Raw genomic sequence first — 18,035 nt, forward strand, 5'->3', positions numbered from 1 at the left:
TTTTTTTTTTTTTTTTTTTTTTTCGAGCCGGTTGACGTTACTCGCTTGTAACCTGGCCCCGTACCTTGGGCAGATCGCCCCTGTTGCTGTCTTCACTGCTCGTGAAGGTGCTAGAAGTGTCTATCCCGGAGTCTTTGGTCGCGCTGTCTTGGCTACCCTGCCGATCGGCCTCCCAAGACCATTCCTCCTCCTGAGGGCCGCCGACATTGGTCCCACCGTCAAAACGCACTGTCTTTTTCCCCCTTCTCTCCGTGAACCTGATGGACACGCCACATACACACAGAGACACGACAACGATAAGAGATTGGTGCCCGTGTGTGTGTGTGTGTTCGTCTTGTCGTATCGCGCCGCCGCGATTTCGATTTCGCGATTTGATCCGACCGAGTGATCGAGCTCGAAGTGTGATCTGCCACGATCGACAGATAACATATATAACCGGTATATACATATGATATCGACTTATGCTTTGCCTCCAAGTGATTTCTCATCGTTCAATGTTTTCCAAGCTGTTGGTCAGGAACTTTTGTTTTCTACATTTTCGTTTTTTTTTTTTAATAAAAAATGTATTCAATTGAAGCAATATTGTAAACTCGGAAAAACAAACTTGGTCAGACATCGTCGATTCCCGTATCATAAAAGCGTAAATATGTTTTAAATTTTCTAATATAATTTGAAAGATAGAGTTACACTACGATAACGATGAATTAGAATATTCAGCGTGTTCCCTACTAAAATTTTAATCGCATAATATTATAAATATTTCACTGAGATATATTTTTCAATTTATTACTTTTAATTACTGTACTCATGCAATATAAATTCATACGTTTTAAAAAATACGATATAAGGCAAAATAAACAAATATGTTATCATCGTTCCTCGACCAACGACGAAACTTTCTTTACGTTATCACTTCTGTTTCTTGTTTAAATCGAATACGTGTCCCGATTAGAATATCTGTCTTTTCGATATCTTCAATTAACGCGATTTTGTAAAGTATATAATAATGAAAATCCCCAATCGTAAAAGTTCATTGATCTATGAAAAACTTTTCAAGTAAAGCGCGCGGGATTACACATCATAGTTTCAATAATAGATACTATATTTATGTTTAATTTCTCAACGTTTTTATGTAGAATTTGTTTAATTATAAAATGCAATTAAAAAGCCATTATTTAATAATTTTTTAGTTATAATAAAATAAGAAATGTAAAAGATAGTGTTACAGTAAATTTTAAAAAGTGCCATTTCGTAACGTCAAACTTGTGCGATGGGGACACTCGGCGACGAGACTCCATCAAACATTTTCTGTTTTCGTTTGTAATACGATGTCGCGCTTTACCGCGTAAGAGCGAGAGCACAGTTTTGCATAACGCATATAACATATAAGAAAATAAATCAACCAAAGTCCTTTATTTCTTTCCTCTCATAGTCCGTTCTTATTTCAAAACTGTCTTAAGTAATGTCTCTTAAGATGTAATAATACAGCCACCTGATCGGTTCATGATGTTTTGAGATTATACTTAAGATAGTCTTAAGATTATAAATATCGATCTGTGACCTCATCTGTGACTTGATTTTCTTATACTTTACGTTTGATGCGTTACGCAGAAGTCTGTGGCTTCAGCCTTAGAGACTTTCTACGATAAGTCATTACCTAAGTCTTAAGCTATAAGAAACTGACCAATCCGGTTATTCTATTCACGCTCGACTGTGATTGGTTAATTTCCTACGATTTAAGACTTGAAACTTAGGTAACAATTCATTGCAGAAAGTCCATTAAGTTCGGCAAAAAGAGTGAAAAAAGCGGCGCACACGATCGTCTCAGCCTCCTTGAAACGCACCTCCTACTGTCGGCACGCCACTCGTCGCCGCACCTTCGGAAGCTCCGTCTGACGAGAGTGCTCTCTTCTTTTCGCGGCTCTCGCGGTGGATGGTGGCCGTTATGCTCCACGGCCGTCATGCCCGCGCCCGACCCGTGGTGCCCATTGTGGGATCCGTTGTGCCTACGCCCACCACTGGACATCGATTTCGGACCTCCCGCGTGATGGTAGCACCCCTTCCCTACAGTAGATCCAAAACGTTTCGTGTTTTTCTTTCTCCTTCGCATCCTTTCCTCTTGTCTATGAAAAAGCGCGTGCGCAGATATTTTCTTTCTTTTTTTTTTTTTTTTAATGTATCGTAAACCTTTAATTTCAACTACGCTTCTCTCTCCCGCACCTCCGTAGAGAAAAGAGAACGTATCCTCTCGCGGTTTTTCTTCGAGACCTTCTCTTTGCGCACGCGTCCTTGATCATTCTCTTTCACGGAAGAAAATGGAGGGTCTCCTTTTTCGGCAATCGAGTCGATCTACGTACCGAAAACGAAACCATTGAATCCTGTCATTATCTCGAATCGAGTACACCTTCCTGCGACGCCCTGTCCTGCCCGGTGTTTCTCCCTCTTTGACTTCGCGTGTCAGCTTCGTGTGTGCGTTTTGTGTGTAGCGATATTCCTAACGGAAACGAGATAAGGCAGCGGTGCAAGCTTGCCCGCGATAAATGTGCGATAGACGACGTCTGAGAAGCGTTAAGTAGAACCGGTACGTTTTGAATTTGCCTACGACTGGCACACGATTGGCGAGAGACGCTAAAAAGGTATGACTATATGCGTAAATTTGTGCAGGGATCGTGTGGTTGTGTGTGTACGTGTGCGCGTACGTGCATAACGATAATTACAATTTTTTTTTTTTCTTGGCAAAATGTCCATCTAAAGTTCTGCATTGAAACGCTTTCTATATTTCTTAGGACAAAACGGGATTTTAATGGTAGAAGTAACAGACTTTCATCCGTTGCATAAAACACTGGGCGAGACACAAAAGAATAACATGAAAAATTATCGTATGGACGGAAAAGATACAAATTTGGCCTCCGTAAGATCGCATTCATATAAATCAAATTACACCAGTAATACTGGAAAACAATACCCAAACTGTATAATTATCTCGATTTTCTCTTATAAAAGTTTAAAGGAAATCTAGACGCTTACCGTACGGATGCCAAAGACAGAAATATATGGAAAACTCAATTAAAACACGAAAGTAAGATACATGAAACACAGACCCAATCCCAATCTGAAAAATATAATTTTGTAGCTGCAGCGTCATCATCCCAATTAATGAAAAGTACCTACTACGGGTCTATGCGTATATCCAGATAATGTGTATTTTGCGAGCGAACAGAAGATCTTGAGATGCGGAGATAATTGTGGGAGTTGTATGTGTGTACGCGTATATTCTTGAGTGAAGTATAGATAAAAATATACCTGTGCACGATTCATAGCCGTCCAAAGTAGAACAAATAAAGTCTATGACAATTCTCTGCCGATCGGTCGCATCGCGTGACGTGCGAGTCACACAGGACGGGGATCTTTTCGTAGAAGAAAAACTTACTATTTCTTTATGTATATCTGTGTGTCCTCGCATTATCTTCATCTGGTAACTCTGACATAAATGTGTCCCTGAGGGCGTGGGAAGATAATTTTCTTTGCAAAGTGCAAGACAATTCAAAAGAAATCTAAACACAATTAAGTATGGACGGTATGTTCCCAATGAAGTTTAATCTTGAAGTTGGATTAGCGAGCGACGGTTGGATTTTAAAAAAAAGTAATCAAATCCCGCGCGAGAGGAACGTAAAGGAATAGGCAAAAAAGATTAACATAATGTATGCGTAGTCAAGCCGCGAGAATTATTAATAAACTAAAAAGAAGAAACAGCTTATCAATCCCTATATTTGATACGCACGACCGTTCGGCAGATACGTACACACACATGCACACGCATACGCACAGATATACATATTATATATATGTATATGTAAGTATACATACAATTAGATATATGTGTAGCGATTAATATATAGCGAAAGATGATTTGCTTTGTATTTTTACGTAATAAAATTATTAAGTACCGCGGGGAATTGCCGATTCATTCTGTCAGCCGCCTTCTCCCGCGTACCCCTGGAAGTCATCCCTAGTGGCGGCGGCTTTTGCCCTAAAAGTCGATCTCCCTTTAACTACTACACATTGCAATATTACTGTTTGACTTACTGCTAATCATCGAATAATCATCGAAATAAGCTTGTCCGCTGCGGTTCATCTACATCAGAAATAAACTAGTTTTACGTGTGTACGTATATATATTTTTTATATATTATATATCTTTTTTTATATAATAAAATATATAAATATAAATATATATATATTTTGGCTACCGAAAAGATGGGAATATGTGCAAGATTTCGTGCTCGGTGTGTTTAAACACAAGACGCAGACGCAGGTAAATAGAAAAACTGAATGATGTGTGTTATAGGTACGAACGAGGTAGAACGAGCTGTTGAACATCTGTGAATAAAAAAATCGCACAAAATAAAAAGGCGAAAGCATTTCGCTCAATTCAACGATTCTCAATTTACCGCGAGCGGTATTTTACAACCATGCTACGAGAACATCACGAGATGCGAATGATTCTTTGACGTCAGACAGTGTGTGTTGCGTAAAGTCGTTATTCGTAGATAATTCACTCGCTGAAAGAAATGCACCATTAATTTTGTCATGATTAAACATTAAAAATCGTAAAAGAATATATTTTTAGATTGGAGAGCGTATATAAAAGGGACATTGGGGAGAACAAGTTTCGCTGCACGTATATATGTATTGTCCAGTACGTAGGCGACGTGCGCGGTAAAGAAAAAGAGAAGAGATTCGCGCGGTTCGTAAAACTAACAAATTGGTAATACGATCGCCACGAGAGAGCATCCTTATATCATTCAACGACACCTATATATCCGCGTTCCACGCGGTAATGTGCATTTGATATCCGTGTGTCATTGCGATCTCGGCATTACGACATAATGAGAGACGATAAAAGCAAAACGGCTCCATTGACGACCGTAACGATAGAATCCATTTGATTACAAAAATTTCACTCTCGGTGTCCGACAAGTGCACTGGCGGATCCACGGAGGGGACCATGACCCCCCCCCCCCCTCTTCTTTTTGAAGAACGTTTGCGGCAAAATGTTTTTAATGTTTTCAACGATTGGCCCTATAAGGGTGTCTCAGATATAAGAATCGACTGTGAATACTACCCTATATATTTTTATATTTAGGAGCGTCTCTTAAATTAAAAAATATTTATAGATTCTATTATTCAATTCTTTTAAGTTAACACAATTTTAAATAAAACGTTCTACGAATTTAAATAATAATTTGATATTCTACCTTTTAATATCTGACCTAAAAAAGAATTTTCGCTTGCAGCGTATCAATAACGTGCAGCGTCTCCTCTCCTTGACAAATTTCTGGATCCGCCAATAGATAAACGTGAATTCTCAATTTCCACTAAATTCATAACCGCGAGGTAAACTGTGAGGTAAGAGCACACCAATGAGAAAAGCTTTACGTCACGTATCTGCGTCTCGCAAACGATAACGACGTGAATAAAAGACGCCGTTCTCGGTATACGGTGAACGGTAAAATGTGGGACTACAAGCGACTGTCGATGGGCGTTTAAGCGCGCGTTTAAAGTGGGCGGAATAGTCACGCATCCGCAGGTACCTAGCGACGCGAGCGTGGCATTTTCTGCCCAACGAGATACGCACGCGTCGGGTAATAAATAGAGAGGAGAGAGCGCGGTCAGGACACGAGCGGTAGCAGATGTCATCTCGGCGAACGGAAGGAGGGACCGCGAAGGAGTCACGCGTCGGAGAAAAGTGCAGAGAATCTTAATTTAAAAGTTAGATGACACCAACTCACCGCGTATAAATCACCCCAAGATTTTACCACCCCGTTCCTGGCGCCGCTTTACGCCCACTTTCACATCGTAGCGCCGTCGTTGACGGCGGCGCGCGGCGGCGGCGGCGACGGTTATCTCGTTTTGCGCTCCTATTTCTCGTGAAAAAATTTCGCTGAGCTACAGAAGTTCGGCCGCGCGAGGAGTATGGATAAATAAGAAAAAAAACCGCGCCAACGAAGACTCATTACCAAGATAATGAAATTCGGTGAACTCGAAATGCGCGCCGAGTATACCTGTTTACCTCCGCTTGCTTTCTCGTCGGTGAGACGTAATCGATAACGGCGAGAGCGAGACTTTTTAGATATTACGACGTTCAAGCGTGTATTACTGTCGCATCGGTTCGCGCTATCAGCGCAGGTGTCAGAAGCGGATTATTCGATCTGGGGCTGTCTTCGCACGCCGCAGGTGCGCGCGGCTGTTGAAAATCACAAACTGAGAATCTTCATTAACGTATTGATTCCGACCCTAAGAAGCGTGGCGCGAGAATGTGGATGATGGAGAAGAGATTATTTAGAGATTAGACGAGAAGTGGATTATTGCCAGCCGCCATCGATCGTGCAGCAAACATTTCTCATGGCAATTAATTTACCCTACAAATATTGAAATATCTCTCCTTTTTCCCCCCCTCCCTGTCCTCGCGAAGAGACACGTGTCTCGCTTTAAATCTGGATTCTCTACAGGTCGCCATTAAAACGGGCGATCGCCCGGATAACATATGAGCACACGTAACTTACCTCGCTTCTACAAACTAATTGTCTATATTCACTAATTGTATTGTGCATCTACGAATGGGAGCAACAACACCACCGTCGAGCTAGCCCGCCGCTTCCCTCGCGCGTCGTACGCGTTTAAAAGCGATTCTCACAATATGATTACTCCTTGTTACTCGATCTTAAACTTACAATTGCGTTGCTACACTCAATGATCATCTGTCCGTTTATCAGAATTTTCAGTGAAATATGTTCGGCTAGATACACCTCATCTCTCATCTCAAATGTGAACAGCCAGATGCTTCTTGACCAGTTTTACACGTCGATCAATTCTATAACTCTGATTCCTTGGAATCAACACCGCAAAAAAAAAACAAAAAAACAGATAATTGGTTAAATTAAAATTGAAATTAACCGTGGATGTGCGAAACTGATCATTAATTTCGCCATCGGGCGTGTAATCGATCATCCAATGCTTATTGTTTCCTTTCTTTCATCTTGTTCAAATAATATATGTATAATAGGTGTTTAATATACTCATCATTAATGAATAGAGTTTACCGCGCGTCGTTTCGACGAAAAAGTATAAGAGGGAAAAAAGCAGACACTATCAGTCTGCATTATTGCTATTATTGGCATTTTTATTGAAGGCAGGCCGTGCGTCATAACGGTATGACGCGACGCGTGTCTTTGATACGCGTAGTCTGCAGTTGTCAGTTTCTGCAGAGTAGCGACCGCTTGATTCCGGCCTACGTGTTTATCCTAAACTAGCGATCCACGCAACGATCGAGAGGAAATATCAAGTTATTTACAGACAGTCGGCCTACTGTGTCTCCTTCTATGACAGAAATAAATGTGGAGGGTGTCTCAGGGGAAGACAGGAACGAGGATCGAAGCCGTACACTCTGCAAAATCTAGCGCAGGTTGCTCTAACTATTTGCATCGCCGGATACACGGTAGGCAACGTGTATGCGTATGCACTTCGCGCCTACATGTTTGCGCATTTACATGAAACCATAACTAACTTGTGTAATCAATCGTTGCGCCTCTGCTGAGGTCTCATTTTAGTTTCGCGAGAAGGCAATTTCATTAATTTTTTGTAACAAGCAATACTATGGGCTTCGCTTCACGATCTGCTCCCTTCATTCTACCCCTCATATTATATTAAAACCGAACGCATCTTCACGTATTAATTGAATTGAAAAAGACACATATGCGCCTAATGAATTATACGTATATTTTGAATGACACGCAACATGTGCAGTATCGTTAGAGCATAAAATTGAGGGGTACAATTACGATTAACTCTTATCTCTCGCGCGATTCTTCTCTTATTGTACCGGCTATCTATTTTTTCGCGGTAGATTTAACGTGACTTGATTCCTACGTAGAAGCTAATTTCGATGTGCGCGCTGCGCCAGATTTATGACTGAGCAAGAATTCCATGGTATAAAAAAGAAAGGGGAGGAAAAAAAGGAAGATGAATACAGCGCCAAAGCCTTGTTCGGCCGACCGTCAAATTGCAATGTCTTCGGATTAAATTTATACGCAAGACCGTTTATTCTCCACCCCCTGCTTTCTCGAGAAGGTTCGATCCCGTTGTGCAGCGTGGCACGTGATACAAGAAAAAAAAAAAAACTACCGCGATACATAAAACACTGCACTGTGAACGCTAATATAATTACGGTTATCGCGAGTACAGTACTCTCGTTTGTCACGCGGACGATCAATCATGGAAAATGGTCGGCGCACGGACAAATTAGCCCGTGAACTCCCATCGGAACCACTGTAAAAAACGCGTCGCGAAGGAAGAGAGGAAAAAAAATGCGACGCGTCGGTCGATTTGAAAAGCGCAATTGTACGGCACGCAGCTCTCTCGTCGCCAGAAGTAGGGAAAATGTCAGAGTTTTCCCAGCCTCCGTTCATAAGTAACGGAGCCGCGTGGAGGGGTGGCGTACTAGTGTGTGTTCACGTGATCTTCATTGTGCTTCCGATGACATTTCGTAACCCCATTTCGCCGACTATATAGATTTTTTCTTTATTTTTTGAAAAAAAAAATATATCGTTGCTCGGAGCTCGAAGTTATGGTCGAATCAACTTCAAAAGTGAATCCTTGGAAAAATGTTAAATTTTATTGTGTACCGGTATTGTATGTGCCTTAAACAATATAGAGAATCGTCTTTCAAAATCAGAGGAGATAAAGTGATAAATCAATTCGCGTTAACGAGACGAAGGGTTAGAAGAGCACTCGTAAATTCAGCTGGTGGAAGGAGGAATAATCTGCAAGATAATCATTCTAAGAGTCGGCGAGAGTACTGAGCCTTTGAGTCGGCGGGCCTTTTTTCTGTTCAAGTCCTAGCCGGTTAGAGGTCGAAGACTATTCAGAAATGAAGAAGGGGCAGATGTTTGAATTCGCCCACGTGCTGGCCGCGTGACGTCACGGTGAGTGTGTGGGCGTAGCGAGGTAGCAAGAAGGAAAAAGAGGGACGCGAGTGGAAATAGGAAGACCATGGCGAAGGGAGAAAGGGCGGAGGGAAAGAGAGAGAGAGAGAAGCACGCAGAGCGTAAGAGAGGGTTGAAAGGGTAGGTGAGCGAGGGGCGAGAGGATCCAAGGATCAATGCAACGGCGAGACTGGGAGGGCAGAACCTGAGAATTCCCGCGGGATACACCGGCGCGACGCGGGATACACGATTGCGATGTATCGGTCGGTGAATTTAAAAAGAGAGCGCGTATCCCCTTATCTCTAAAAGTGCCCTCACCCTCTCCCTCTTAATTAAAAAAAAATAAAAAAAAAACACGGATCTAATCAAATTCATTCGATATTCCGCGAAAGGATCGCTGAGAGGACCGAAAGGAAACCGAGTACGCTGGCCATTGTAAAATCGATACGTGCGCTTCAAGTTATATAACGTGGGATTTCATACACAAAGGCACTCGCGTAGAAATTATTAAACGCGGTCGCATTATTCGTCGCGATTCCGTTTCGATCGCCATCGCGTTGTCCTGCACCAAGAAATTCGCACGAAGGTAACAGTGACGCGTGTCTCGGTTAAACCGATTGGATTCTCTCTGAATGAGATTTTACGCAAGATTTGATTCACGCTATCGATCTATGTTATCGCGGTTACAGATACGATGACTCGAGATGCTCAGGCAGTTCAGGCACGTCGAATTTCGCACGAAGGCTTCTGGCTATATGTGATCGACGCAGAAACGCGGCACATCCGACCTTCATCATATGGAAAAAGTGATGCACGGTGGAGGTAGGTAGAATACAGTTTATTTCTGTACTTTGCGAGAGAAAGAGAGAGAGAGAGCTTCACCCTACAGGTGAGCACCTGGATGAGTCGGTTCACAGTTCGCCGATCTCGCGTTTAATCAACTGTGATCGCATATTATACATCATACACACAATTCCCTCACATTCCTCCGATTTTTAGGAATGGAACATTCTCCACAAAAATGAGCGAAACAGCAAAATATTGCTGACACGTGCGTAAAATTTATCACTTCGATAATCAATTAACGGAACGGATCAGCTGATCTATATTTCTTCGTATTTCATAATTGTAAAGTATTTCATAATTGATGGTAGAATCTTTATCATATTTTAAACAAACGAAAAATTTATATATACAATTAAATCACACACAGTATTTCCTTGTATTTTTTTCAGTTTAATAACAATCATGAAATAATTTAATACAGTTTAAATAAAAACTATCGGAATGAAGAATTATATATGTAATTGGATTTTTTTGTATCCGATGTCTATTAAATTAATTTAGTAGCATTGCACACATATTTAATATAAAATCTTTCAATTTTATATTATATAAATATACGTATATATTATCTTACAATCAAACACAAGCATTGGATTGATCGACTACACTTTCTATAACCGCCTTGTGTATAGATATCGTGAATACGTATGTTCTTCGTAAATCAAATCTATTGGAAAGATTAGAGTTTCCTCCCGCATTGACTTTCAAGGATAAAGCTGGCTCTTTCGATTACCTGATGTTTCCATCGTACACTTAAAAATAAATTCGGCGATATTGACCATGTAACGACTTCTTTTTAATTTTACTAATAGCGTTCATAAAAAATAAATAAATACAACATAAATGTATCGTAAATTTTAATTATCGTGGTATCTATAAAGTTATTTTACCAATTAATAAAAATATTACAGCAAATAATACAACAAATAGAAAAAAAAGATTCGACGGAAAAATGTATTTAAAACGCGTAATATACAAATCATTGTATACTACTTAATTTAGAGAGATTAATCAAAATCTTACTTTATGATACAAAAATTAGTTTTAATTTTCGAATAGTTTATTTTTATAAATTTTTATTCTGAATTAAAATTCTTCAACGAAGAATCCAAATGAAATTTATATCGCGAGTGATATCAATCAAATGAAATATCTAGTTAATTTATAGCGAGTGATGAGAATATAATCAGAGGTAAATATTGAGATTGAAGAATTCACTTACCCTTCTCCGATTCGTCCGGCTCGTCACTGGCGCACTCCGGTGTGCTTCGTTCTTCCTCGCTGCTACTGAAACTTCTTTGTTGCGTGACGCCCACTGTTGACGTAGGTTGAGCGGAACGTCCGCCCTGCGTCTGATGCAACGAATGCTGCGAGGGGTGCACTGCAGAACGAACGGAGCCAGTCTCCATCGGTGTCTGACCGTAAGTCATTCCGAGGTCTGTACCCTGATCCTGCATTGCATTAAATAATCGATACGTTATAAAATTCAGCGAGTCGGTCCAATGATATTATTACATCAAGTTGCAACCTTCGTATATAATTATCGTTAATTGATCCATAACGAATTTCATAAAATAAAAAGGTCTATTAAAGTATTTAGTATTATTATTTTAAAAAATTATTATAAAATTCCAAAATTTTATGTCAGATAAATATGTATGAAAAATGACACATACTTTTATCTTATTAATTAATATTTATTAATGCTTTCACACAAATAAAATTAAAATTAAAATTTAACGAAGAAGATCATATTCTATTGTGAAGGTTATTTGCTATTACTTATTGTTATCACACTTCGTTAAATTTGCAAACTTTGGAAAACAAAATTATCTCGCCGAATTTAACGCGACTGCACATCTATTACCCGTGTGAAGCTGGCCAACGAATATTAAAAAATCGATTTTTTTCTTTATGCATTCGTTTGCTCATCGTTTGCTCGCAAATTCTCAGTTGGAATTTTCGTTTGCTCGATTTTTTAATTCGATACCAAAACTTAATTTTCTTGTGTCTTTTGAACTAAGAGTGAGCAAACGAAAATTCCAACTGAGCATTCGTGAGCAAACGACGAGCAAACGAATGCATGAAGAAAAACATCGATTTTTTAATATTGAGGGGCTAGTGTAAAGTTGGCCCCACAAAACATAATTTTCGTATATCTTTTGAACTAAGGGTGAGCAAACGAAAATTCCAACTGAGCATTCGTGAGCAAACGAATGCATGAAGAAAAAAATTGATTTTTTAATTTTGGGGGGCCAACTTCACACGGGTACATCTATTCTATTTTGCATAAGAATTGAAATTTATCGATTCAAAATTATCGGATTTTTCTCACTTGATAAGTCAATCGTTGTCTCGAATAGTTCTGCGGATGTTGCTTCATCAGACCGTCAAGCTCGCCTCGGTATAAATTGGGATCGTCGTCAGGATAGGCTGCAGGATGTCTCGGAGTTTGTTGCACCGGGTAAGAACCAACCACGTGGGGTGTCGGTAAAGTTCTCGCGTGAGGTGAAACAGACATTTCCACCCCACTGTCGCTCGTGGACATCCGGCGACCCGAGATCTACAACCACAGGAACGAGGCTCACTATGAGTACTCCGTGTAATACATCGCGAGGGCGCGGGCTGATAATTCTTCAGTTATGACGCCTCGACCTTTCCGTTCGTGAATAAATAAATCGCGGAGATATCAAATGTGCGAATTATTGCGAACTTATCACGGTGCGACGTTACATATTTATGAGTGTAAGAGCATCCAAGCATTTACGTGCGCCAAACTATATCTGCCTTGTAAATAAAAGAGTGCGTTCCGACAAGAATATCGGGCGACCGAGGAGAACGTTACCTGCTCTTGCTGGGAGTACTGTCTCCTGAGAGGACAGTTTCCGCTTCTCTGTAATAACGGCAAATTCTCTTTCTCAGCCGCGCTGTGCGCCCTCTCGAGTTTCGGTCTTTTATCCCGAGTTTGGTCCGCGAGTCCCTGACGACCACCCACCTGCAAGTCCTCCTGCATTTGCCGCAGCAACGCGTTATCCACGGCGCCGAGACCCGTCTTCGTCATCCATTGTCCGGTCTTCGAAAGAAGTTCCTGCTTCTTTCGGCAAAGTATGCACACCCATATTACCTGCAATCAGAAAAGTAGCGTTCTCGTCTCTTCTTGACCGCGATAAAAATACCGCGAGCATCGTCTATTTGTAACTCGACACTGCGAAGGAATATTTTGGGACTAATTGTAAGTACGATATGCTTCATCAAGGATTATCGAGGGAACGAATCTGTGCGCAAAAATGTTATCTTTCCAAAGCGCGAAAGTATCTTGAAACTTATCGATCCAAGTCACCGCGTGCGGCCAGTGACGAGGATATTAATAGGAAATTACCTATAGGAAGTCGGCCGGTTACCAAGCTAATTGGAATGTATAAAGCGGCGTGAGATTGATTATAGAAGCGAAAGACACGCAAACTAGAGTAACCTAGACAACATATGACATATCTTATTTCGCAACGAGTTATCCTCGCTTGAGCGCGTTATTTTTACACGATCCGCATAAAACAGCATTAAAAAAGGATTTTCTAGACGTTCTAGATCAAATAAATACGATGAGTATTTAGAACAATTGTATCCATTCTGCTCCGCAAGGTTTGAAATCTCGTCGGTTTTACGGAGAGAAATTCCTCTCCAAGTTTCTGTCGCGCTGGACCGGGCCATTGCCTTGGGCTATATTCTTATGCAAATCTACGCGAATCTGAGTAACGTTAAATTAAATTGAATAGATGCGAACGTTAAAATGAAAAGGGTAACAAAATAAATCCGTCTGTATACGTAGACGATTAAAAGGCAGTTGTGATTCTTCTATAACTTCTTTTATAATATATATTTATTTTTAAAAAAAATTTTCTTTGTGGTTATTAATTTGTCTTAAACATTAATTTGATAATAAAATAAAATGACATAAAAGAAATAAAAAATTATCGTTTTACAAACTTACAATTTGTTTTACGAAAATGTACTATGTGCATTCGTAATTTATAATGTTATTATAATATCATGCAGTATTTTTTTATTATGATATTATATTTTTGCATTTTAACTTCGTGTAACAGATATATATATATATATATATTTACATTAGATATATATCTAGCATTATTTGAATAATCTGTTTTTAAATATGAGACAAGTATTATAAAAGTATAATGATATACAAATCAAAATGGAAAAACATTTTGTAGTATATTCCAGTGTGATTACAACAGAAAAAAATGAATGACTCGAATTAAGGCGGCATATCTCTTACACAAGATTAATCATTTCAATAAATTACCTATAGTATACATTCTTATAGGCAATTGTTGTGTATTGGATATAATGAGGGTTCACAATTAGCGAACTACCGCTCGAGTCAAGTAGTTTGCACTGTGAATAGGAACTAGTAGAATATTTCATCAAGATAGAGGGTGATGGATGGAGCGTTTAGTAGCAAACTACAAAACAATGCCTATGCAAACTCTCATCGATAACACTTTGCTGCCCACTCCCGCGTTACATTGAGAAAATCATGATGGGGATCAATGACGCTGCCAAATAATGTAGAATTGAAGGTTTTTATTATTCTACGAGAACAGAGTCTTGCACGCGAAAAAAGAAAACTTTAATTATTACTGTAAGAATCTATATTCCAAATGACGTTAAAGTACGACGAACTTTATTTTAGTTTGATGACGAATTTGTTAATCTGAGAAGGTAAGTGCCTGTCAACCTACTTTGTACATGCGAACGCTACATGCGAAGTGATCGTGACTCAATATTGTGAATTCACTGTACATATCAAAGTTTACCTCAAAGGAACATATATCTAATTTTTGTTATATTGTAGTAGTGGTTAATCGTGTGACATATAATTTTAATGAATTCAGTTGAAACTGTTTGATTCGTTTTTACCTTCTTTATTTTATTTAATCTTAAATGAAATAATCTAGCTCTAGCATATATAGGTATATGTTTATATATTACATAATTATTTCGTTATTATATAGACATAAAAGTGTACGTGACTTTCTACAATAACCATTAATTCTTAGAGCTCTGTTAAGTAAAATTAGTCACTTAATAAAATTGCCAAACAGAATATGTCCATAAAACATATAATTTGTACGAAGTGTACTTGTTTCCCTCGCAATTACAGAAAATTATATACACACAACTGCTGCAACTGTTATTCAATCAAGAATTTATCACAATGCCATGTTCTATGCCCTCCACGAAGGAACATAAAGTCGTTTAGATACTTGGACACGTTCCTCTTGATTCGCACGTTTCGTTAAATGTTTCTTTAAGAATTATCGGAAAGCTTTCAATGTCGTTTCGCGGACTGTAAGTTTAGCGCTCTAGAAAAAAGGAGAATTCCAAGAGAAAACTATGGGAAATACGCACAGAAAGAACGATGGAAGAAAACGAATGCACTTGAGCTTATTATCTCTAGCTGCGAGACGAATTTTCCAGCGAATTTGAATGCGATCGACGTCGCACGTACGTTATACGCTTAAGCGAGTACCTTCCAACTAGGTACTCGCAACACCGACAGTATCACGATGTAGACTGACAGTACGCCTGTAAGGAAGAGTCCGCGAGGAGTTAAGAGAATAACAAAGATGCGGCGAGGAAAGGAGTGAAGGAGGAAGCACAGTAACAAAGATAGATGCGGACGGGAAGAACTTGAAGAGCACTTCATTGAGTTGCCTAGACAGCAATATGTCAAGAGTTCAACCCCTGCCCGCGCGATCTCCTTTCGTTCGCCAGCCGTCCTTCACATCCTCCGAAAATATTTCCTACGTACGTGTGACACACGTGAGGTACCTGCCAATCTTGGCAGGTAAAAAAAAATGGAGAAAAGAAAGAAAGGAGGAAGATCCTTAAGTTATCTCACTATCCGCCTGTGCAACGATTCGAGAGAGTTTCCAGTGCCGCGTAAATGATCGTTAATTCGGCGGATTGATCCGCATCGGCGATTTGCATTAATTAATTAGGGACAAATTAATTCAGATTACTTTATCACGACGCCAAGTACGTAGTCCCACCGGGCGGCGGCGGGGCCGACAATAGCAACGGCGATGACAAACCGGCGTCGTCATCAACGTCCACGTCCCGATACTTCGAGCACGAGGAACGATCGATACTACACAAGCTCGTACAAGTCAATCCGATAAGTCACTACGACGTCAACGATATATACGGCATGTAATATTCGCCCACAGCGAGTCAACGTGATTCCGTCTTGACTTCGGAAAATGTGATCGATGCGAGCGTTGAATATATAAATCCTACCATGTATACCAAATTATCTTTTATCGATAATATTATTCGAGGAAGGGAAAGAGATAAAGAGAGAAAATTATTTAATAAATTTTAATAATTTGATGCATTGGCGGATCCACTGAGCGCCCCTATTGAAGCCTCTTTTTTTAAAAATATTTATGCAAAATGTTATATATATTTTTAGTATTTCTCTGACATGCTTATCACAGTTTTGATTTCAAATATAAAAATATGTTTTATTTAAGAAACTCTTATAGATATGAAGATATACATAGATTTTATTATTATTATTTTATTTTTGTGTTAACATAATTTATTAGTTAAATAATACTTTTTCAACATAGTGCCAATAATAATTTAAATATTGTATCTTTTCATATTTGATATCAGAAATTTTTGGCAATTTCTGTATCCACCAATCATTTAATTCATGAAACAATATTTTCATTTAATTTAAGTATTCACTTTACATATGTCATAAAAAAAGCACAAATTTTCATAAAGAAAATAAAAAACGCGTATGTATTATGTTATATTATTGAAGTATAATTTAAGATGAGACAGCATATATATAGTCAGCATGCTCGTAATATCGGAACACTGCACTGTTCTTTCAGATCTTCCTCTTTGATCACTCGGAATGGACCCGAAACTAAATCAACTGAACCCGCAGTTTTATCTGAAGGAGTTTCCGCTTTCTTGAATAAAGCATTGTTTTTCAAAGAAAATAGTTCTATGAGACCATCATGGAACAAAAGAACCGACTTCTTTATTGTCAGCAACCACCTGATGGATGAGGAAAACGTAGGAAAAGATAACAGAAAGCACAATGCGACGCTAAGAGTTCAGTCGTCGTGCAACGATCGTCTACGTGTAGAACAACATCTGTACTTAGATCGCCCTTCAGACCTAAGTAGAACTCGCTTCGTATGCACCCTCTAGGCATCATACTGGGGCACTTCGAAAGACTAACCTATGAAATCATGCTCGAGCATATAATATGGACGAAGTACGTGGGGAACGTGCACAAGTCCGGCTTTCCTAAATGACGGCCAACCCTTTGAGGCAAGCTGACGCAATTACGAAGCGCTCTCGTTTTAGGAATCAGTTTGCACACACAAGGTCGGTGAAGTTTCAAATGATACTATCACTGATTCCAGGCAGATAATTATGTACGTCATGGGATGTTATTGTGTACACCACTATCAATCGTCAATGAATCACGTCGGTATAATTAATATGATTCAAAATTAATGACAGACTGATATATATGATCAATAAGTACACTGAAAAAAATGTTCTGGTTGTACCAATAAGAAGTATAATACAAACAAACGAAATTCTGATCATGTAAATCTAAACTCTTTGATTATCTTAATTGAATTTTTGGTTGTCTCACTTTTAAAATGTTTCATAAATTTAAATATAAATATTTAATTTACACCTTTTTGATTGATTCTACTAAATTTCAATTAATGCAACAAATTTTTTTAAAAAAAATTTCAATTTAATGTAACATTTTCTTCATACGAATTAAAATTCTGGTCGCGTTATTCAATTTCTGATTATCTCAATTTCAATATGAAAGATTTAGCTATATAATCTGATTTGTATACTTTTCTGAATGCAACAAGATTTTTTTCATGTAAATTAAAATTTTGGTTATCGTTCAATTTCTGATTATTACACAATTTAAATGTAATAGATTTAACTATAAACTATAAGTGTCTAATTTGTATTCCAATTAATGCAACAAGACTGTTTCTTCCATAGGAATGAAAATCTGCCAATCGTAATGAATGTTTGATAGATTTAATTATAAATGTCTGATTAATACTTTCTTGGTTGTGAATTCTACTAAATGTAATAAGATTTTTTCCCACTATAACA

General features: G+C 38.8%; 1 protein-coding gene across 1 annotated transcript in view; it reads right to left on the reverse strand.

The window, feature by feature from the left end:
• Rim (Rab3 interacting molecule) overlaps nucleotides 1–18,035 on the reverse strand; it is a 62,361-nt gene that overhangs the window by 29,978 nt on the left and 14,348 nt on the right. Inside the window, exons 3-7 of the mRNA XM_018537989.1 lie at nucleotides 12,676–12,954; nucleotides 12,166–12,393; nucleotides 11,053–11,281; nucleotides 1,845–2,064; nucleotides 65–257 (exon numbers count right to left, since the gene is read on the reverse strand). Of these exons, the coding sequence (XP_018393491.1) occupies nucleotides 65–257; nucleotides 1,845–2,064; nucleotides 11,053–11,281; nucleotides 12,166–12,393; nucleotides 12,676–12,954 (1,149 nt within the window). The remainder of the gene's footprint in view (nucleotides 1–64; nucleotides 258–1,844; nucleotides 2,065–11,052; nucleotides 11,282–12,165; nucleotides 12,394–12,675; nucleotides 12,955–18,035) is intronic.

This window comes from Cyphomyrmex costatus, unplaced genomic scaffold (assembly GCF_001594065.2).
Source record: "Cyphomyrmex costatus isolate MS0001 unplaced genomic scaffold, Ccosl1.0 scaffold189, whole genome shotgun sequence".
Taxonomy (NCBI): domain Eukaryota; kingdom Metazoa; phylum Arthropoda; class Insecta; order Hymenoptera; family Formicidae; genus Cyphomyrmex; species Cyphomyrmex costatus.